Raw genomic sequence first — 24,073 nt, 5'->3', positions numbered from 1 at the left:
AGGTTGTCCATTTTATTGGCATATAGTTGTTTGTAGTAGTCTCTCATGGTCCTTTGCAGTGTCAGTTGTTACTTCTCCTTTTTCATTTGTAATTCTATTGATTTGAGTCTTCTCCCTTTTTTTCTTGATGAGTCTGGCTAATGGTTTATCAATTTTGTTTACCTTCTCAAAGAACCAGCTTTTAGTTTTATTGATCTTTGCTATTGTTCCTTCATTTCTTTTTCATTTATTTCTGATCTAATCTTTATGATTTCTTTCCTTCTGCTGACTGGGATTTTTTTTGTTCTTCTTTCTCTAATTGCTTTAGGTAAGGTTTGGTTGTTTATTTGAGATGTCTCTTGTTTCTTGAGGTAGGATTGTATTGCTAACAACTTCCTTCTTAGAACTGCTTTTGCTGCATCCCATAGGTTTTGGGTCGTCGTGTTTTCATTGTCATTTGTTTCTAGGTATTTTTTGATTTCCTCTTTCATTTCTTCAGTGATCTCTTGGTTATTAAGTAGTGTATTGTTTAGCCTCCATGTGTTTGTATTTTTTACAGATTTTTTTCCTGTAATTGATATCTAGTCTCATAGCATTGTGGTTGGAAAAGATGCTTGATATGATTTCAATTTTCTTAAGTTTACCAAGGCTTGATTTGTGACCCAAGATATGATCTATCCTGCAGATAGTTCCATGAGCAGTTGAGAAGAACGTGTATTCTGTTGATTTTGGATGGAATGTCCTATACATATCAATTAAGTCCATCTTGTTTAATGTGTTATTTAAAGCTTGTGTTTCCTTATTTATTTTCATTTTGGATGACCTGTCTGTTGGTGAAAGTGGGGTGTTAAAGTCCCCTACTATGAATGTGTTACTGTCGATTTCCCCTTTTATGGCTTTAGCATTTGCCTTGTGTATAGAGGTGCTCCTATGTTGGGTGCCTAAATATTTACAATTGTTATATCTTCTTCTTGGATTGATCCCTTGATCATTATGTAGTGTCCTTCTTTGTGTCTTGTAATAGTCTTTATTTTAATGTCTGTTTTCTCTGATATGAGAATTGCTACTCCAGCTTTCTTTTGATTTCCATTTGCATGGAATATCTTTTTCCATCCCTTCACTTTCAGTCTGTATGTGTCCCTAGGTCTGAAGTGGGTCTCTTGTAGACAGCATATATACAGGTCTTGTTTTGGTATCCATTCAGCCAGTCTATGTCTTTTGGTTGGAGCATTTAATCCATTTACATTTAAGGTAATTATTGATATGTATGTTCTTATTACCATTTTCTTAATTGTTTTGTGTTTATTTTGTAGGTCTTTTCCTTTGCTTGTATTTCCTGTCTAGAGAAGTTCCATTAGCATTTGTTGTAAAGCTGGTTTGGTGGTGCTGAATTCTCTTAACCTTTGCTTTCCTATAAACCTTTGATTTCTCTGTTGAATCTGAATGAGATCCTTGCTGGGTAGAGTAATCTTGGTTGTAGGTTTTTCCCTTTCATCACTTTAAATATGTCTTGCCACTTCCTTCTGGCTTGCAGAGTTTCTGCTGAAAGATCAGCTGTTAACCTTATGGGGATTCCCTTGTATATTATTTGTTGCTTTTCCCTTGGTGCCTTTAGTATTTTTTCTTTGTATTTAATTTTTGATAGTTTGATTAATATGTGTCTTGGTGTGTTTCTCCTTGGATTTATCGTATATGGGACTCTCTGCGCTTCCTGGAGTTGATTGACTATTTTCTTTCCCATACTAGGAAAGTTTCAACTATGATCTCTTCAAATATTTCTCAGTCCCTTTCTTTTTCTCTTTGTTTTCTGGAACCCCTATAGTTCGAATTTTGTGCATTTAATCTTGTCCCAGAGGTGTCTGAGACTGTCCTCAATTCTTTTCATTCTTTTTTCTTTATTCTCTTCTGCAGTAGTTATTTCCACTATTTTATCTTCCAGGTCAGTTATCCGTTCTTATGCCTCTGTTTTTCTGCTTTTGATTCCTTCTAGAGAATTTTAAATGTCATTTATTTTGGTGTTCATCATTGTTTGTTTGATCTTTAGTTCTTCTAGTTCGTTGTTAAATGTTTCTTGTATTTTCTCCATTCTATTTGCAAGATTTTGGATCATTTTTACTCTCATTACTCTGAATTCTTTTTCAGGTAGCCTGCCTATTTCCTCTTCATTTGTTTGGTCTGGTGGGTTTTTATCTTGCTCCTTCATCTGCTGTGTGTTTCTGTGTTTTCTTATTTTGCTTAACTTACTGTGTTTGGGGTCTCCTTTTCGCAGACTGCATGTTTGTAGTTCCCGTTGTTTTTGGTGTCTGTCCCCAGTGGCTAAGGTTGGTTTAGTGGGTTGTGTAGGCTTCCTGGTGGAGGGGACTAGTGCCTGTGTTCTGGTGGATGAGGCTGGATCTTGTCTTTCCGGTGGGCAGGACCGCATCTGGTTGTGTTTTGGGATGTCTGTTACCTTATGATTTTAGGCAGCCTCTCTGATAATGGGTGGGGTTGTGTTTCTGTCTTGCTGGTTTGGCATGGGGTGTTCAGCACTGGAACTTGCTGGTTATTGAGTGGAGCTGGGTCATAGCTTTGAGATGGAAATCTCTGGGAGAGCTTTTGCCATTTGATATTACTTGGGGCTGGGAGGTGTCTGGTGGACCAATGTCCTGAACTCAGCTCTCCCACCTCAGAGGCACAGGTCTGACACCTGGCCGGAGCACCAAGACCCTATCAGCCACATGGCTTGGTTAGCTGTCCTGTCTCAGAGTTGCCTGAGGGCCAGGCATCCTGTTGGGGGCTCCTTTCCTCTGATCCCGGAGACGCCTGTGGGCGGCCTCCTGTCAGGGGCTTCCCAGTCAGGTGCAGTCACCTGAGGGCTGGGTGTCGGGTCTGAGTCATACAGGGCGCTGGGCGCTCACCTTCTCTGCTCCTGAGTGCAGCATTGGGGGTTTGGCAGGTGTCTGAGGCCCAGGTCATGGCTTCCACCCAGGTTTACATGTAGCCCACAGGTTTACATCTGGGCTCCATGTTTACGACTTGGGGGGTTTACGTCTGAGGGTTTACTTCCAGATCCCAGTTTTACATCTGGGCCCAGTTTACCACTTGGGGGGTTTACGTCTGGGGGTTTTGCGTCTGGACCCCAGGTTTACGTCTCAAGATAGCTTTAATAGCTGACATTTATATAGCTCTTGCCTTTTGCCAGCCACTGTAATATGTGTTTTGCATATAGTAACTTGCTTAACTCCTACAGTACTCTATAAGATATATACTGTTATTATTCTCATTTTAGAAATAGGCTGCTGAAGTATAGAGAGGTTAAGTAATTTGACCAGGATCACAGCTAGTAAGTGGTGGAACTGAGTTTCAAATGCAGGCAGTTTGGCTCCAGGACCAGTTAAGAATGGTTGAATGAACCTGGTTCCCATTTACCCATGTCTGCACACAGATGTTCATATACTAAATGTCACTAATTTTCAAGGCATTACTTTTTAATTTTTTTTTTCTAGTTGTAATGGATTTTCCTTCTTCCCCTCCCCTCTGATTATCCATTTAGGAAACTTTTATCGGTCTTATGGCCAAGTACTAATCTAGGCACTGGCAATATAGAAATAAAAGTTAGTCTCCACTGCCAAGAAACTGAGTCTAATGGGAGAAGATGTAGAGGATAACAGACAATAATAATAGGATGTGGTAAGTGCTATGATTGAAGATGCCTAGAGGGAGCGCACTTAGCCTAGCCAGAAGAGGGTAACTCCTGACCTGAATTTTTTTTTTTTTTTTTTGCGGTACGCGGGCCTCTCACTGTTGTGGCCTCTCCTGTTTCGGAGCACAGGCTCTGGACACGGAGGCACAGCGGTCATGGCTCACAGGCCTAGCCGCTCCGTGGCATGTGGGATCTTCCCGGACTGGGGCATGAACCCTTGTCCCCTACATTGGCAGGTGGACTCTCAACCACTGCGCCACCAGGGAAGCCCCTGACCTGAATTTTGAATGGATTAGGATTTAGCCAAGGATAGGAATCCCAGCCTTCTTTCATTTGTCCTCACTATCTCTCTTTTTTTCTCTTTATGTAGAATGGAGTGCAGTTGTTTTTTCAGAACCTTCATAGTTATCATTTTATGTATCTGCATGATTCCATTGTTCCTTCTCTCTTCTTCTTTGTCACGTTTTACTTGCCAACCTCCTCACTATGTTTTCCACCACACTTTGTGTCTTTTTTCTTTCTTATTTTTTTCTTAGTTTATTTCTTTAGTCCTCCCTAGAAACTCTGTCTTATCTAATATAGTAGAGACTTAAATTTACTTTTCTTTAGCCCCCTTTCTTCCTGTCTAGCAAGATGGCCAGTAAATATATAAGACTCATGGTCAGTAGTATTTAACCTCTCTGTGCCACAGTTTCCTCACCTTTAAAATGGGCACACTAGTAGTGACTACCTTATTAGGTTGTTTAGAGGATAAAGTGAGTTAGTGCCTGTAAAACTGAGAAGAGTGCCTGGAATATAAATAAAAAAGGCAGACAGTCAGTAAAAGCTTGGGACTCCTATCTTGCTTGGCTAAGTCCTATTTTTGTCCAAATATTTGGCCCCTGACTTGCTGTTGTTTCTGCCTTAATTGTTCATCAGGGATCTGGTTTTACTTCAGTGTGCCCATTTTCTTTCCTTCTCCTTGGGGTTCTCCTTTGCTAGTCTAGGTGCTTACAGTTCTGATTTCCTTTTTGTGGTGGACAATAACTTGGGAGGTTGTCAGGAAGACAAGGCATTGTTATCATTCATGTTTCATGACATATTAGTAGGGGTTTATAATAATAAAATAGGTTTTTGTTTCATATAGCAACAGGGTTCATTAAAAGATTAAAATCCTTTCCCCATTCTTATTATAGTTATGCATACTTATTTTAAAAGATAAAAATATTACAGAAATATAAAGCTTAAAAGTGAAAGATACATTCCCTAAATATTTATTGAGTGCCTACTATGTGATAAGATACTATTAGGTGCTGGAACATAATTGCTGTTAATAGTTTGGTGTATATGCTTACAGCTATTTTTAAAGGTCTTTATAATCATATAAGTAATAATATTTACTAAAATAAAACCATACTTAAAATTACTCTTTTGTTTCTTTTCATCACCAAATAATATATTTTAGGTGATTTTCATGTTAGCATATAAAGATTCACCAATTCTTTTAAACTACCGGATAGTATTCTTTTGAATGGATATACTATAATTTAGTTAATAAAACTCCTATTGATGGATTCCTGATAGTTTTCAATTCCTTATTATTATAAGCAGTGATGCAATGAAAATCCTCTTACATATATATTTTTGGCATATGTATTTCTGGATAATAAATTTCTAGAAGTGGAGTTGCTGGATCAAATGGTATATTAATTTAGAATCTTAATAAATTAAAAAAGATTGCTCGTTTAAACGTCAACCTTCTTGTCTGTTTCCTCATACTTTTATCAACATTAGGTATTATTATTCTTTATACTGTCTGCCAGTCTAATTGGTGAATATGTTTCATTGTTTTAATTTGCGTTGAAAAATTATTGAGATAGGGCTTTCTTTAATATCTTTTTTTTTTTTTTTTTTTTTTGGCTGTACGTGGGCCTCTCACTGATGTGACCTCTCCCGTTGCGGAGCACAGGCTCCGGACTCGCAGGCCTAGCGGCCATGGCTCACGGGCCCAGCCGCTCCGCGGCATGTGGGATCCTCCCGGACTGGGACACGAACCCGTGTCCCCTGCATCAGCAGGCGGACTCTCAACCACTGCACCACCAGGGAAGCCCTAATATCTTTATTGGCTAGTTGTATTTTATATGTTTTGACCTGTACTATGTTCATGTCATTGGCCCAATTTTCTGTTGGATTGTTCTTTATTTTATTGCTTAGTAAGATCTTGGTATATTAGGTAAAATAGCCCTGTCATATGTTGGAAAAAAAATTTTTTGCTTGTTTTTTAATATATATGGTACCTTACTTCATAGAAGTTTTTAATTTATAGGTAGTTATATTTCTTATTCTTTCTTATAGCATCTTGGTTTTGTTTTATGCTTAGGGATTCCTTTCCCAACAAGAATAATAAGAATCTGAAAGATTCTGTATATCAGTAATACTTTTTGAGTTTTATCATAATCAGGATTAATGATGGGGCTTTCTGTTTGCCTGAGAGTCTAAGTTTAACCTGTTTTCCAGTGTAACTTTTAATAGTGTCCCTTTTCCCTGCTGATTTTAAACAAACAAAACCAGCCAATTATTTTACCAGCAAAATAAGTTTATTTTGGAATAGCAGAGATGTGCATATGGAACAAGCAAAAAGTGGTGAACTATAGGCATATCTGGAGAACGGATGAGAGGGCCTTGCTTTTATAGAGGAAAGGAGGAAATTGGGGAGGGCTGCAGGGGTTCTTCATTGGCTGCAGATGGCGGGCAGCTTGTCCTTGCTGGATCAGGAGGAAATCTTTCTTCCTGCTGGGGTCTGTAAGCTGCGGTGAATGATACATGTGTGAGAACTGCCCCTCCATGGCTTCCTGACTTCACTTTAAATGAGGTTTCCTTTATTCATTTCATATGACTCTCAGAAGTGCCTCAGTTCAGTTTAAAAAATTATAAGGATTATAAGGGGTAGTAGTTCACATTAGGATATTTTAATATTAAGGCTTCAGTTGTTTCTGTTTACATTATTCCTCCAGTACTTAGTAATACTTCATGTACTTTAGCTTTAAAAAATATCTCATTTCTATTATTTTCATGATGAACTTGTTGCAAAGTTCATAGAGTTGCTTATGTGAGGTATTTCTAGAGCAGTGATGTTAGTGTATATCCTTTTAACCTTCATCCCACCATCCAGAATAACGCTTACTTTTTTTGAAATTTTGGCTTTCATTAGTTTTTTTTGTTTTATTTTGTTTTTTAGTAAATTTATTTACTTATTTTTAGCTGCATTGGGTCTTCGTTGCTGTGTGCAGGCTTTCTCTAGTTGCGGTGATCGGGGGCTACTCTTTGTTGCAGTGCGCAGGCTTCTCATTGCAGTAGCTTCTCTTGTTGTGGAGCACGGGCTCTAGGTGTGCGGGCTTCAGTAGTTGTTGCATGTGGGCTCAGTAGTTGTGGCTCACGGGCTCTAGAGCACAGGCTCAGTAGTTATGGCACGTGGGCTTAGTTGCTCCACGGCATGTGGGATCTTCCCGGACCAGGGCTCGAACCCATGTCCCCTGCATTGGCAGGTGGATTCTTAACCACTGTGCTACCAGGGAAGTCCCAATACTTACTTTTTGAATAAAATGTCCCTCATGATTCTTGTTTATCCGGTATCATCCTAAATATGGTGAAGCATTTGTCTGTGCATATAGTTTGTTTATATTTTACTAAATATGTGATAAAATCTTTTCGGATGGATATGACCAAATTTTTTAACCTGGTCATATAAACCTTTATTTATCATATTAATTTTTGGTGTTGAATATATCCACTGATACATGAATGAGTTTATGATTGGATCATGGGATTTGTAGCATGCTAAGTAAAACTGTTCTTAACACAGATCCCAATGTGATTCACTTAATGCCAATCCCTACTATTACTGTAACAGCATTGATTAAACCTTAGTACTGGGCTTCCCTGGTGGCACAGTGGTTGAGAGTCTGCCTGCCGATGCAGGGGAGACGGGTTCGTGCTCCGGTCTGGGAAGATCCCACATGCCGCGGAGCGGCTGGGCCCGTGAGCCATGGCCGCTGAGCCTGTGCGTCTGGAGCCTGTGCTCTGCAACGGGAGAGGCCACAACAGTGAGAGGCCCGCGTATTGCAAAAAAAAAAAACCTTAGTACTTGCCATCAGCCAGACAGATTTTTATCTAGCTTATTTCATCATTCAGACAATACTTCTCCAGCCTTTTCTTAGGTAGTACTGTGTCAGAGTCTTTGTTATAATGTAGGTGAATTGTGCCCATTACATCTCCTTTCTCTACCAACTCTGTTACCACTCAAAAGATTTATAGACCTTAGAATTACTCATTTTCACCACTGATTGTAAACTGTAACTCAGCCTATCTTATTCTTTCTGAAACGATTACTTTACATCTTGGGATGTTTTATACAGTTGCCATTTTAAAAGACCAAATACTTTCATCTTTCCTTAGTCAAAAATATCTTGTACTTATCAATATATCTTTAAAAAACCTTAAAAAATTTTTTTAGATTTCTGGTTGTGTGTTTGTATCATATTATACATGTTTCTTGGTGTTATATATTGATATATATGTCTGACTCTTGTTTTTAGTATTTATTTGTCTCAGTAAATATTAATAACTATAGTAATAAAATAATTTAAATAATTAAAAAAATATTAATTTCTGAGAATGTTCAACTGATGAATAAAGCACCATCTAAGAATTTCTAATCATGTTACCATTAGCTTTTAAATTTTCTCTCTTTGGGTAAAGATATTTATTTATAGGTATTTTCAATTTCATACTGTGTAAACTGTAGACAAGAATTTTCATAAAAACTTGTGATTTGAAAATATTTATTTAGGCACTAAAGATAAAATGTATTAATGAAATACTGTTATTTTTGCAATGGGTATAATAATTAAGCAAAAGTATTATTTGATTGTTCATTAGACACACAGTCATGTTTCTTGTTTTAAAATACATTAATATCTAATATAGTATGTAATATAATGTTTGTTCTTTTTGTATTTCTTCTGCAGAGAGTGATAATGAACTCTCGAGTGGAACAGGTGATGTGTCTAAGGATTGTCCTGAGAAGATCCTGTATTCTTGGGGAGAATTGCTAGGAAGATGGTAAACTTTTTTTTTTTAATTGAAAATTTTATATTTGCATAATTGATATTAATTTGCTTTATTAGTTAAAATCTATGTGTTTATATATCTTAATCTTGAGATTACTTAGGCAGTCAATATAGATAGTCATCTAGGGGTTGAGCCCTCAACCACTCCAGTGTTTGGCAGTTGGAAAGATGAGTAGGAAAGATCATTCAAAGGAGCCCAAGAAAGCTCCTTTGGAGGAAGAGAACCAAGGGTAGGAGGAGAACCAAGGTAGAAATCAAGTGAATTAAGACTATCAAGAAGGAGGAAGTGATCAACTGCTGATAGGTCAAGTCAGAGGAAGCCTGAGAATTTCATTGGGTCCAGCAATTTGAATGTCACTGGTTACTTGGACCAGAATCCCTCTGTGGAGAGGTAGGAATGAAAGCCTGATTGGACTATGTCTCAGAGGAAACATAATCAGCAGTTATAGATAGATAGGTCTTCGGAGAAGTTTTGCTAGAAGGAGAGGATAAGAAATAGGGACATAATTAGGAAGTGGATGTGGGTTGAGAGATTATTCTGAAAATTAAGATGGCCAATATAGCCTGTACATTGTATGTTGTTGGAAATGATCTAGTAGGAAGAGAAAATTTGATAATGCCAGAGGAAGAGGACACAGTTGCAAGAGAAGTCGATGAATAGGCAAGAAGAGATGGACTTGTTGACTAGTGGAGGAGTTGTATTTAGAAGCGCAGAACATTCATTGTAACAGAAGGAAAGGTGGGGCATGGCTACAAAAGTAATAGCTGACTTAAGTGTACTTACTGTGTGTCGGGTGCTGTTCTAAGCACTTTAGATACCTTAATTATCATCATGACAACCCTCTGACTTAGGGATTATTATTATCTCCATTTTACAGATGAGAAAATGGAGGCGCAGCTATGTCAGGTAGCTAGTATAAAAATACACAACAAATAATGGCAGCAAATAGGTAACTTGCTCAAGATCCCATGGTCAATAAATAATTTGCCCATGATCATGCAGCAAGTAAATGACAGGATTTGAATCTAGGCAGTCTGGCTCCAGAGCCAGAACTTTTTAACCAGTTGGACAGGCTGCTATTTCTATAATGTACATAGGTTTCTGGATTACTTTTTATAGGAGCAGTAGAAGTTTCAGTACAAGAGAGAATAAACTAGGAAAATTGATACCCTTCTCAGACTTCTCGTATGAGTTTAAAGAGAGATCATGAGAATGGCAGTATGGTGGACAAGAAAACAAAATATTTTTATGACTAATTAAACAGCCAGTTGAGATCTTTATTTACAAAAAGCAAGATTTATAACTTGGTTCAATATACAGCATCCTCTTAGGTTCTAGGAGATACATAGATAAATACACAGTTCCTACCTTTGAGGTTCATAATCAAGAAGGGTGGGAATATACACTCATAACAGACCATTTTAACAAAATAACTGAAACAATGAGGTTGTTTCAAATTTCTTAACCATTTTGTTAAGAAAATGGTTAAGAAATTTCTTTTTTACAAAGTGACAATCACTTGATTTTTTACCCAACTTAAAAAATTCATCTATTCTCTCTTAGCAATTGTATGCTGATTTAAATATGAATAGGAGATAATTCCTACCCCCAAAGAGTTTACCATCTTATAGAGGCATATAGACATTTAAACAGATAATTGTGACATAATGGATAAATGCTTCTGTTAGCACTGAGGACCCAATGGAAATTTTCGAATGAACACAAAAGTAGAAAAAAAAATACAATAAATGTGATAAAGAAAATCCCCAACAAATATTTTAAAGGTGAAATTGCTATGATGCTTTTTATTATTTAGAAAGGTGATTTTGGAGTAGGAAGAAACTATTAATAGAGAAGGTAGTTAGGATGTAATTGCATGGGTTGATGAGGTCTATACCAAACTCATGGGTCTTTTGTATGGAGAGGAGTTCCAAACAGAGAAAGAATTCTGAAGTAGAGTTGATGGGATTTCTCAGCTATCATTCAGTGTACATTTTTTGCAGAAATAAAATACCATCTTTCTACATTATATTTTTAGTAGTGGACTTCAAGAAACTCATTGAAAGAATCTGAGGGAACTATTTTAAAGGACTAAGATAACTGATTTTTAGACCTTTATAAAACTTGCTGGATCTTTTACAATTCAGTATGTATTTTTTATTTTATTTGGCTTATTATTGCAGTTGTGTCATGACAATTCATATGAAAACAATAAAATTTGCCTGTTTGAGAGTTTATATCTATTACACAAGAATTGACAAAATTTTTAAATTGCTCTTGGAATATCTTTTTTAAACATTCATCTTTTTTAGAGCTTTTCAGTGAGTCTTAGGAATACTAGCTTAGGGACTTACATGAAGATATTTTTGTGATTTATTTAGGTAAAGCACCTTTTGGGGAAAAAACTACATTTTGTGCTTTGGGGAGATTTTTATGAGGAGACAGCCTGTGTTCTCAAGGCACTTTTAAATAAAACATAGTTGAAAGTATTTTCAACTTATTATAAAGCAACTAGATCACTCTATTAAAATAAAGTGAAGCTTTTATGGATAAAATCAGAATTCAGATAATGAAATATACTATTAGAAAGATATAAAGGAAGACTATTTAATACTAATTTGAACTAATCAGAAAAAAATAAGGATACTATGGAAAAGAAAATGGAAAACAGACTATAAAATGTTCAGTGGTGGAGGTCTTCATACAAGACTGGAGTTAAGGTGTCTTGATGAAAGAACTAAATAAAAAAAAATGAGGAAACAAGGATTGAGAGAGGAGAGGGAGAGGGTCAGGGAGAGAGGAAATGAGGAGATGTTTGTGAAGGGAGGACTTGGAAACAAACTGAAGTGGTAGCAAGATTTCTTTTTCCTGAATATATTCAGAATGGTAATGCTGATGACTTATACATTAAATTATTTAAAGAATTTAAGGAATTGGGGCAGAATTATTTCTGGATAGCTTAAGAAAGCAGAGTGCTGATGCTGAACCCTTAGATGTAAGTCAGCTTTTGTGGCAGGAAGATTTTCTAACCAAAAAAAATGAAATGAACCTCTGAGGTAAAAATTGAGTATAGTTTATTATATATAAATAAAACCATCTTCAAACTATTCATTCTCTTTTATGAGACTTTCAGAAAGTCAGTATGCATTTAATAGGCACTTTGATTATATTTTTCATAGCTATACTTATTATCACAGTGGGAAAATGTGTTCTTAATCCGTGGTTTCTCAACCTAGCTGAGCATCAGCAGACTTGACAGGGGGAAAAGAAAATCTAAACTTGGGAAACATGAAGGATTTGAATCACTAAGCATGAACATCCATAGCTTCCTTCCTTTTCACATCAATATAATGTTCCACTTTTTTGACTAATGAAAAAACCCAGCAAAAACATATACAAATCAGATTAAAATATGTGTTCTTGATTTACCCAGTGACCTTTAACGTGTCTCTTTTCTTGAAACTTTTCTTCATGTAGCTTGTTTAACTTAAAGTAAGACCTAGGTTGACATATCTAGGTCTTATCATTAATGGGGGAAGGACAAATGCCTAACTTTACTTGACGTTCTCCATCTTTTAGTTTTAGTTCTAGCTATTCCCTTTTCTGAGAAAACCTTTTAACATGGGTCAGGCTGCTGCCCTCACATTCTCATATCTTCTAACCACTTACTTCCACCTCCCCTCTGTCAAAACTTTCCTAATTCCATCAGTGACCACTCAGTTTCATTCAATGGCTTTTCTTCTCATCTCTTGATTTCTCTGCTGTTTTTGTTAGAAATGATACCTTCCCTTTGAAATTCTCTTCTGGACAGCTTTAACAATAGAGAAAGTTCTTACATGCCCAGATAGTTTCAAGAAAAGATGCCTCTTTGAAGGTAACTAGATGAATATAAAACAGCTTTATGACGCTATTAGAATCAATGAGAATGTTTGCTTTTAAAAAAGCATTCTTTAGCTTAGCCTTAGTAGTTGATCATATTAATTTAGTTTCATAAATCTCTTCATTTACCTAAAATGTATTGAAGACCTTTTATATGCCAGGCACTGTTCTAGGTGCTTGGGATATATAACTAAAGAAGACAGAGATTCCTGCCCTTGTGGAGTTTATATTCATGCATTAAAAACTGCCCGATTACTACTTGTTTAGTATATGTCGGGTTTATGTGTGACTTTTTGAATAATTTGATAACTATCTTGCTTCTAGTGCAGAGTTCGGCACCTGTCATAACTAGCCCATTTCCAAGTCTCTTGATAGCTGCAGTTAATGCTGTGCACTATTAAAGCAATGGCCACATATAGTTATATTTTTATTAGAAATGTTGAAACAATGATTATTTCTATAGATTGTTCTTTTGTTTGGGTCTTCTCTGGTCATAGATGTATACTAGTAGCATTTAGCTTAGTATCCACTAGTATCTCTTAAGTACTAGAGTGCTGTATGCAATATAATTACTGTGTCATTACAAGAATAATCAGTAAATTAAAGCTGTTAATCATGTTGTGTTATGAATGACATAGTTCTTTTTAAATGTCAGTCTGTAAAGATAAATAGTGCCTGGGTTTTTAAGAAAGGAGAAAAGACTTTTCTATTATACCCAGCCAAACAGATGGCTGAGGGTCAGCTAGAAGCTGAATGTTGGTTGAGTTGAATCATATTATGGTAAAATGTGTATTAGGGACTGTTGACTATTAACCTTAAGGTGTGTGTATGCATGAGTAGGAAGAGATATTCCAGATTCAAAATCTTATATAAATCATTATACAGAGTAATTTGAGCCAACATAACACTTAATCAAGCTGTTTGTCCTCTTCATTTTGTCTGCCGTATTGGAAGCATATCGTAGTAGGATGAGTGGATGTTAGGAGGTCATTGTAGAGGTTGTAGAGTGACTACAGTTGGTGGTAGTGGAAGTAGAAGTGCATGGATTTTGGACAGGTTGGGAAAATAAAATGCATTAGACTTCTTGATGGATTAGTAATGGATTATGGGACAGAGAGTAATGTCAACCATAACTCCTAGGTTTCTAATTTGGTTGGATTGTAGTGACAATCACTGAGGTAGGATACCCTGGAAAACGATGAGGTTTAGGGAGAAAGAATATGAGTTTAGATTTGAGCATGTTGATTTCTGGAGCTCAGAATACATGGACATGGATGACAATGCCCAGAGACAAGAGACTGAAGAGAATTAGATCACTGAGGGAAACTGGAGAGATTAAAAGCTCAGAATACTTAAGAGGTTAATAGAGGAGAAGCAATCATCAGTGGGGTTTGTGGGTGGGAGGAAAAGAGAGTGCTTTGTTATTGAAGCCGAGGGAAACAAAGTGGTCAACAGTGAAAGGAGTGAAAAATGTCTTTTGAATTTAGTGGCATAGAGAGGTCATGTATTGCTTAAGTGAAAACTGTTTCTAGGAGAGATAGAGAAGCCATGTTGAGTTGAGCTGAGGAATGAGTGTGAAGGGAAGAAATAGAGATTGAGTATACAGCGATCCTTTAGAGAAACTTGATGTGCAAGGTAGGAGACAGTATGATATCTAGAGTGTGATGTGGGGTGGAATAAAGGTTTCTTTTATAGGAGATATTTATTGGAATTTTAATAGCTATAGATACACAGTGATGACCTTGATTTCTGTATAATATGTAATATATTTAATTAATTTGAATTCTTATATGATATTGTACATTATGGGACTCATAATTCAGCGTATTTTGCATTTAATTTCATAGGAAATGAGCTTAGCCCTTTGCACACTGTTGTTTTTAGTTAACTCATTTCTTTTTTTACATTAAGAGTACAGAAACTTTCCTAGCCCTCAAACCACATACGTTTTTCCTATTCAAAAGTGTAATCAGAATCAAATAATAAATTACAAAAAAGATCCTTTTATGACTGATCCTGGCTCTCTTGTGGTGCAGTATTCTTTTGCTAATCTTAAATTCAGTTGGATAGTGAAGAAGAGGCAGTAGGAAGGAAATCCATGTGTCATACAGTTTACTCAGGTATAAGTCTTCTCAAGAATAATTAATGCTCTATCTACTTGACATATTTTATGGAACATATTTAGCTATGGTGTTTTTCCAAATTAACTCAATTTATATTTTAATTGAAGTCCATGAGAGAAATTTAAAGACCTGAAATGGGTTTTTTGGTGTATTATTATAAAAACATTCAAGACCGTTGTAAATATTTCAAACAGTATAGGAAAATAAAAGGAGTACTTTCTCTCAATTCCATTACATAGATATTTTGGAGTTTATTCTTCCATATTCTTTCCCTATGCATGTCAAAAGCAGGTTTCAAAATAGTATGTGTTAGGGAGAGAGTGTGAGAGAGAGAATGTGTATTTTAAATAATACCATATATACTATTTTGAAACCTGCTTTTTTCACTTAGCAGCATAATTATGTTAATGGTGTCGTAGCATGTTAAATCATGTAAGCTCTACCTCTTTTTACTTTGTTTTGCTTCAAGCCTGTCAGTATTATCAGCTTAGGTTCCCTAACTCAACAATATAAACGTTTTCCTTTATGAGGCTGAAAGAAAGCAGAATGGTCATACATTTGATGGTTTATTAAAGATATTAATGAGATGAGTTTACTTGAACTTTCGAGTTATGGAACTTATTACAGTTTTTCCAAGATAGCTGGACTATGAGAGGATGGGGAAAGCATGGAACATATTTTCAGATGAAGGGCATGCCAAAACTGAGGTCTGTCCTGGAGCTGGAAGAGTGTGTAAAGACAGAGAAGGAGGTAAAGTAGATGGGAGGCCAATTTTAGAAAATAGACATATGGTTTCTATGACTTTTCAGGCTTAAAACTTGAAACCAGAACCTGGGATGTTAGACCAAACCAGAGTACATCATTAAGGTTTGGAGTCCAGATGATTACGCTAGGATCAGCTCTAAGAGATCAAAGGTGAGCAGCAAAGTAGAGATAAAGTCTGAACAAAAAGGCATAGAACATAGCTCCAGGTTCAAGCTAGGCATAGACTGGGAGCTACAGTTCAGTTTCTTGTTCAGTTGGGCAGATTATCATAGTAGCATACCTACTATGTGATCATTGACTTCATGACAATGTATTTTTCATTGTTCCAATTCTAAACACCCTTGGAAATGGGTAAGGCTGATAAGTGTATGTTGCTGGGGAGCTGGATAGGTTGTATATGTTTTGGAGGAAAGGTCTAGGTTCTTGCTTTAGGAAGCACTTTGGGTCAGGATGTAGAGGTATATAGTCAAGGTGTGATAGGCCCCTGATCTACTTTCAGCATCCCTTGCCCCCAACACTTACCATACACACGTCATTAGCCAACTTGTCATACGTTCATCTCAGGGGATTCAAATGGCTCTTTTTATGCCTTGGAATGCTGCCTAGAAATATATAGTTAACACATTCATTATTATGAGTAGGTTCATAGGATGATTAAAAAGTAAATGAGGAGAAGAAAGAACTTTCCTTGTGGGTGGAATAACATGGTTCACTAATAAAGAAGATGGAATCAAGAAAAAAAGTTGAAGACATTACTAAACTTAAACACTACTATTATTATTTCATGCCCCTCCCTGCCATTTTTCTCCTGATCCAGTCTTGCACTTTTATATAAACTCATCAATATACTTTTCATAACAACAGCAGGTCAGCAGTGGTGAAGGGAGTATGAATGGTTTATTTTATTGTTTTCTCAGGCACAATAATCTTGGTGTGCGACCAAAAGGGCTATCTACTCTGGTGAAGAGTGGTGTTCCTGAAGCATTGAGGGCAGAGGTATGGCAATTATTAGCAGGCTGCCATGACAACCAGGCAATGCTGGATAGGTACCGACTTCTTATCACAAAGGTAGGAGATCTTTTCATATTATTTTCATGCAACAGTATATGAAGTAAATCCTGTTTTCATAGCTCCAGTAAGTCATAAATGCTTTGAACTTCTTTATAAACTCTATTGTTGTTCAGTGAATAGTTGCCTTTTGTTCTAAACACTTGTTGGACAGTGATAAACAATGCACTGTAGTGATCTATGAACACTTAATGCCTTGGCTTTCATTTTTTTGTTCAAGTAACTTTATAACTGTTTACTAAGTTGGAATATACTTATATTTCAAGTACTCTCAATTAACCTTTCTTACTGTATGAGATTTATGTACAGTTGTACACAGTATAACTGTACTCTAGTATAATTTTAAAGTCAAATTAACTTAAAATGAAATTATAAGGCCTCCTATGCTTATGTAACCTTACACTTAAATGATGTGGATACTTGCCCATATCCTTATCCTGTCAGGAGCCTCTGGTTCCAATGTAAATTCCTTTGCTTATGCCCAAAAAATTGATTTTAGAGCACAGGTAAAGGTAATCCTCGATCCTAGGCTCTCTTCTTAGGTCTTATCTCCTAATTTCTTAATTACTCTAATAAATCATGGATTTTAACATAATGGTAACATTTTGTTTGTTTTATAGAAAATCTCTATTCATAAATAATTTTTTTGATAAGTAAGACTTTATTCCTCAGGCTATATCAACTTTTAAAATTCTTTAGCCCCTCTGATTCCTTCTTCCCTTCCTTACCTCTTTGCCGCCCTCCCTTTCACAAATATTTTCTGAGTGCCTAGTATATTCAGTCACTGCTAAATTCATTCATTTTTTTTAAAGAAAAAACCTTCATACCGTTTTTTATGATTAGTATTTTCTATAGTGGAATGTGCAAGATGATCCATTGATGCTGGGGGCAGAGATGTCTAAAGTTCCATTTGCATTTTTTAAGTTACAAATGCAAAATGTTATTCAGCTATACTAATATTTGTTGTGCCATGCTAGGTCCTTGGGTCTGATGGCCACTTGTCCTGTGTAGTTCAGGAGTGACCTGGGGGAAGAAGGGATTTGCACACCTTGGAATGGAATAACAGTGGTGCTCACGCTCATATATTCGCTTTTAGAATACTCAGTTTTCTTGCAGTTTGCTTGTGTTAGATTAAGTGGATTTACAGGTTATCTAGTTTTAAATCTTCATAGGATAGATGGGTGGTTCATAAAGTCTGCTGTCACAGGATGTTACATATCAAGATATTTTAAAAAAATAAACACACTAATCTGTCCTTCAAGCAAAAATTAATGTTATGATAATGGATGACAAAGCAACTACTTTGGGAAATAAATTCATGTTATAGAGAAGGATGTTTGAAACATTTAGCAATTTAAACATTACTATGTGATTTTGTGACTGAAAACTACATGCCTGTGTTATTACAAAACTCTTACCATTTTCTTACTTTAAAATCTGGAATCAGAAATTTCAGGTATGTTTAAAACTTGTGAAAATGGTTGAAGAGAATTTGAGACTGATTGTTAAAAATATGAAAATACAACACCTTCTGGTTTATTTGTAAGAATACTTTGAGAAAATGAGTACTCTCCTAGCCAGATTTCAACAAAATGGTTGATGGGTAGGACTGAAAGAGATGATGTGCCTCTGCTTGGATCTATTGCTCTTTGTTATTATTTTCCAGATATGATCACAATTAAAACCATGAACCAAAAAACTGATTTTGGAAAGTTTTCAAATTGTCATTTCATAAACTGCTAAACAAACATATCAGAAGATGAGGAGTCATATTGTATGATTCTATTTATATGAGATGTTTGGAATAGACAAATATAGAGAGACAGAAAGTAGACTAATGTTTGCCAGGGGATGGGGAAGGGAGGAATTGGGAGTGACTGCTAACAGGTGTGGGGTTACTTTTGGGGGTGATGGAAATATTCTGGAATTAGAGGTGATGGTTGCGCAACATTGTGAATATACTAAAAACCACTGAACTATATACTTTAAAATGGTGAATTTTATGTCATGTGAAGTTTATCTCAATAGAAAAATTACACAAAATAAAAAAATTTTAAATGGCCCATGTTCAGTATTGAATAGTATTTTTGTAGTATTTTATTTAAGCAAATGTTTTTCATTTTTTAATTTTTCTCTACATTTCTATAGTATTTATATTAGTACAGTAGCACTTGTGAATAATAAAAATAAATAATAAATATACATATATTGGAAGTTTATGCTCAGACATTTTATTGATGAGGATATCTGAGCAAAAATGTCCAGAGACCATTAACTCTTGGCGTCAAATCACTTTTGCACATAATTAAGCTGTATACCTTTAGTGGCTGCTCATGGCATAGCAGCAACTGTCATATTCCTTCCTCCATTAAGAGGCTTTGTTAATTCATACCTTTTAGGATTTCAGAATTTGGAAGAAAAATGAAAATAGTCTCCCAAAATATTATTTATAAACTCCTGACAATACATATGTTCATATATGTGATAAAAGCTTTGCCATATATACCAAGCAACATGGTAGTTTTGAATATACAATTTTTAGGAAAAAGTTTAAGATCAAGAGACAGAATGACATAAATGTTTTCACTGAATAAAATATTCCTGGACTACTTTCACTGTGGGGTTCTGGCTGTGATTTACTTTCTGCCTGTGAAGACTGGAGGGAGGAAAAAAAGCCACATTATTTTCCTCTGGCAGTGGTGGGCAGATGCCTGGGCCTTGCCAGTTGTGAGATTTTGCATCTGCTTTGGGCGTTCCATTCTGAATCACATGTCTTCATTCTGTAGTTCCTTTTTCCTGCAGTTTCCTATCCTGAGTAGCAATAGCAACCTCCTGATTCTTTGGACTATAGTTGTGGTGGCAAACCTGAAAGCTAGCAGTGATGTTCCCAGTCTTTTGGTCTTCCAGTGTGTAAGTGCCTAAGTCCTTGCATTAAATCCTTTTTGAAATACTTAGAGTGGGTTCTGTGTCCCTGACTGAACCCTGTCTGATATACCTGGCATATGGTTGCCACCGTGTTGTCACAAGATGGCTGCTCTACATCAAGTGTTGTGTCCAGAAAAGAGAAGAGAAAAGACAAAGGCAGCCAGACTTGAGGCTAAGGGAACAGTCTTCCAGACTGCCAAGTCTGCCCAAGATTCTGACACCAGCTGCAAGTTTGGGGGTCCCCAGAACCATTCTCACTTCCTACCAGTTGGCTACAAATTTGGGGGTCCCCATAGACTTCCTCAGGCATGTAGCAAAGTGTTATACTTACAATTACAGTTCTTTTTTTTTAATAGCAAAAGGATGCAAATCAGATATAAATCAGAACCAGCCAAAGGAAGAAATACATTGGGCAGAATCTGGGACTGAGAGGGTTCCAAACAGGAAGCTTGCATTGTCCTCAGGGATATATTACCTTCCCAGCATCAATCTGTAGTAGTACCTATCACCATCCCAGGCATTTCAACAAGCTTTGGTGTCCAGAGTTTTTACTGGGGTTTCATCATATGTATATATGATTGATTGGATCATCGCCCACTTGGTTGAACTCAGTCTTTAGCCTTCTCTTGTTCCCTCCCCTGAGACTGGATCGATATCACCTGGCTCAACACCCCATCCTTTAATTACATGGCTGGTCTTTCTGCGTTGGCCAGCTCCCATGCTTAGTCCTCTTATTAGCATAAATTTTCTAGGGCCCTTCCATGAGTCACCCAAAATGTAAGCATAAACTGTCAGATGTGGTTGGAGGGGCCCACCATGAATAACAAAGATGTCCCTGTCATTTGAGAAATTCCAAGCTTTTAGAAGTTACGTCCCATGAGCCTGGACCTTCCGTGAGCCTGAACCTTCCAAGAGCCTAGACTTCTTTTTGGCGTATCTCTTTTTGACAGAACCAGGTCTGTCACTCTTTTAAAGATTTTTTCCTTAAGCCCCAAACAGCAGCTTCCACATAATCTGTGGAACAGATCAGGATTCTGTTACATGGCTGTCTCCATAGAAAGCTGGGAAATATTTTTTTAAGGTGCTACATTGCTGCCCCTCTTCATCCACTGAAATACGAGTTTATTAATAAGGAAGAAAGAGAATAGATACTAGGTAGACAGTTACCTTTCTCTGCCGCAGCTGCCTTGTTAGTAGAGACAGAAGTTGAGATCTGTTGTGCAATAATTTATTATGAAAAGCATGTAAGCCTAGTAGTTTATTTATTTTAGGACAGCAAATGTTTACTAATCGCCACTTGAGATTGACAAATAATGTACAATTTAAGATACTATAATAAATATTTCCAACTTTGCTTTATAAGTCAATGACCACATAAAATTTTTATGTTATTTCTATCATTAACAGTGCAGTTTATCAAAAACATTTTCTTACAAACAGTGTAGAAATGTGTGGCTCTGATCTGGTGCCTTTATTCAGGCTCTCAAGTCATATAACATTTCTGTGAGAGAAAGTACAGTGGTATATTTAATTTCATTGTCTTCCTTGCTTCATAGCCAAACGTAATAAAAATAAGATGAATGATGTCAGTATTTAAAAAATAATATTGTTCTTTCTCTATGCTTACGGGTAGAAATAAGACAGCAAGTGCTTGTAGCCAAGAGCATTAAGAATGCACTTTGGTGGTGAATGCATATGAGCTTAGGAGCTGCTCAGGAGAAAGAACATAAACACCCAGAGGATTTTCAGTAAGAAGTGCCTGCATATTTGGCACTTTCTGGTCCAAAGCTGGTAATATTTTCTTTTGGTCCAGTTAATTTTTCCTCTCTTATTAAGAGAACGGCAAGATTTCAAGGTCAGTTAATAAAATGGTTCAGCTTGAGCATATAAACTTGCTAAAGACCTCCCAAAGACATCAGATTATATAGGGAAGAAGGAATATGAAGTATTTATAGAAAACCTACTAAGATTTGGCTTCTATGAGAAAGTAGTCTGTTTATCTTTAAATCCTATGGTATATTGCACTAGTCCACAGTTTGAAAAAAACAAATCACATTCTGAAGCATCCTTTTCAGGTTAGATGGCATATAGCAGGCTGGATCCAGCCTATCATATGCTTTGTGTAATCGTCAATACAATACATTAAAGAATAATATACATTTCTGGCTCAAGCTTGTACTTTCTGTTTTGCCATAGACATACTACTCTTTATTACTTACTCTCTGTTCTTCATACGTTGTAATACCTGACCAGCCCTCAAATATATTTGATTTTGTGACTCCATTATATTAGCATATCGACCATTCCCTCAGGGGAGGGAGCTGTCACAGTGTGCTTTTAGTTGTTTAAGGTCTACTTCACCAGTAGACTTCTAAACTCCAGGGGAGCAAGGACCACAACTGTTTTACTCTTTGTGGATACCCTGTGTCTGGTATAGGGCCTGGCATGTACTGGATGAGCAGTAAAATTTGTTTTTGTCCCTCTCACGAGGGACCCAAGGTCATTTGTTGACTTATTCATATAGTCATTTATTCTTTTCTATTTTCTTCCCCTAAATTGTAAGCCTTACATTGTGTTGTGGATAAAGCTGGTAAAGTGTGAAGCACAGTGTCTTTTCCCAGGAATTTTATCATCTAGTTGGGGAGAGCACAGCAATGGGTTAATTTGAGCAGCAGGTCCTGGTGTGCTAGCCTATGTTGTTTTTGCCAGGGAGTAGGTAGGAGCCACTCAGAATTACTGGCATAGAGAGTTTTGCAATGGCCAGTGGGGCATGTAGATTGAGCCACCCTGGATCTTAGGTCAAGACTAGAGAGTAATATTGAACAGGGAAGAGGGCTGGGGTTACAGTGTGGAACAGTCACTCTCTCTGGCCTTGTTGTTTTTGTAGTGTAATCTATGGAAAATAAAACTTTGCAAATCTTTTTGACCGATAGGAAAAGACTCTAGGGACCAAAGGTTTAAAAAGGATGAAACACTCTAGACTAGATTTAAGATGAAGCAGGACAGGAGCTGCAGGCTAACTGGTAATCTTAATCTGGAGCTGAGGACCAAGCAGGACCAGCCAAAAGAGCTGATCCATCTAAATAATGGAGAAATTATGTTGATCCCACTGGCAGCATCAAGGAGCTTTTAGGCACAACTTGCCTTGGTGAAGGCTGCAGCTCCACTTTGGGAGGAAATGTTGGTGCTCACTCTGGAGGGAGACTGTGGGTTCAGATTTCAAGCTCTGCTGGTTAGTAGCTTGTGACCTTGGGCAAGTCCCTTAATTATCCTTAGTCTCAATTCCCTCATTTGTAAAATGGGCTTAATAATACATATCGTACAGAATTGTTGTGAGGATTGAATAAGATAATTCATGTAAAGCACTCAGAGCATGCCTAATATATGGTAAGCACTCATTAGTGATAGGGGATGGGGAAAATTATAAAGCAGTATATGCTTCAATGTTAAATGAGTGGCACAGAAAAGAACTTTAGGAAATATGGAGATTACTATGGGTTCTTGATGTCTGTGCAGGTTTCAGAATACCCATCTGAGAAATAAAGAGAAAGAAGAAAAACAAGATATGTGTAACACTCTGTTATGTACTTGTGCCACTAATTCATTCTTTCATTTATTAAACATTAAGGTGTCTTCTGTGTTAAAAGTAACACTGATATCCTACCTTGTAGGAACGTACAGTCCAGTGTAGGAGGCAGTCCAGAAAGCAGAGAAATGGTGATGACATGGTTAAGTGCTGTGACACAGATATGAACAAGGTGATAAGGGAGCACAGAGACTGGAGCAGCCAACTCTGCCCAGGAGCAAAGAACAGGAGGGTATGTTTAGTCTGAGGCAATGCCATTCCCAAAGACACAGAGTTGTGAAAGGTTCTGCCATGGTCAGAGGCTGTGGGAAGTTCAATATGACCCACGGGGACACTCTACACCATAAACTCTAAGTCAGCAAGGATTGTGTGTGGATTTTGCTCACCACTGTGATCTTACCACTCAACGCTAGGACTGCCCTCTAGCAGATGCTAGAAAACACTTGCTGAGAGAAGTAGTGGAGTGTGTGATGGTCATTATGTCTATTGCTTTCATATGCCCTTTCCATGTAAACCTGACAGCTTCAGTGATATAACTCTCATTTTTACCATCAGTGAGATAGGAGGTTCAGAGAGTTTGAGACGCACAGTTACTAAATAGCAGAGTCAGTATTTGAATCCACAAAGTAGAAAACTCTAAAATAGAAATGAAAGAGGGCATTCTTACATTTTGTCTTTTAAAGATCCTTTGGAAGGGAAAGCTTTCTCTGTATTTTCCCCATCATTTAATCCTTAAGGGTAATAAAAGTTTGAAGAAATAAAATCAGTACTATCCCTTTTCTCTACTTTTGCTATTCATTGTATGGAAATGAAATTTATAATTTACTTGAGGAATTATTCTGTTTATATCAAGAAACATGTAAACCTTTTAAATGATGGAACCGTTCTAAACAGTACTTTCTAGAATTAGTAATAGAAAAGTTGAAATCACCTAACTTCAAGCCGTCCCTTTTAAAG

General features: G+C 36.8%; 1 protein-coding gene across 5 annotated transcripts in view; it reads left to right on the top strand.

Moving 5' to 3' along the window:
- The window catches only part of RABGAP1L (RAB GTPase activating protein 1 like), a 687,593-nt gene that overhangs the window by 175,220 nt on the left and 488,300 nt on the right, over positions 1–24,073 (top strand). For all 5 annotated transcript variants that reach the window (XR_003794384.1, XR_003794383.1, XM_029228031.1 and 2 more), the window contains exons 12-13: positions 8,668–8,761; positions 16,455–16,605. Coding sequence is in view for 3 of the 5 variants with exons in the window: in XM_029228031.1 (XP_029083864.1) it covers positions 8,668–8,761; positions 16,455–16,605 (245 nt within the window). In the remaining 2 variants the exon portion in view is untranslated. The remainder of the gene's footprint in view (positions 1–8,667; positions 8,762–16,454; positions 16,606–24,073) is intronic.

Source organism: Monodon monoceros, unplaced genomic scaffold (genome assembly GCF_005190385.1).
Source record: "Monodon monoceros isolate NGI ecotype Baffin Bay Population unplaced genomic scaffold, NGI_Narwhal_1 Super_Scaffold_18, whole genome shotgun sequence".
Classification (NCBI taxonomy): domain Eukaryota; kingdom Metazoa; phylum Chordata; class Mammalia; order Artiodactyla; family Monodontidae; genus Monodon; species Monodon monoceros.
This window is presented reverse-complemented; position numbering and strand designations above follow the sequence as displayed.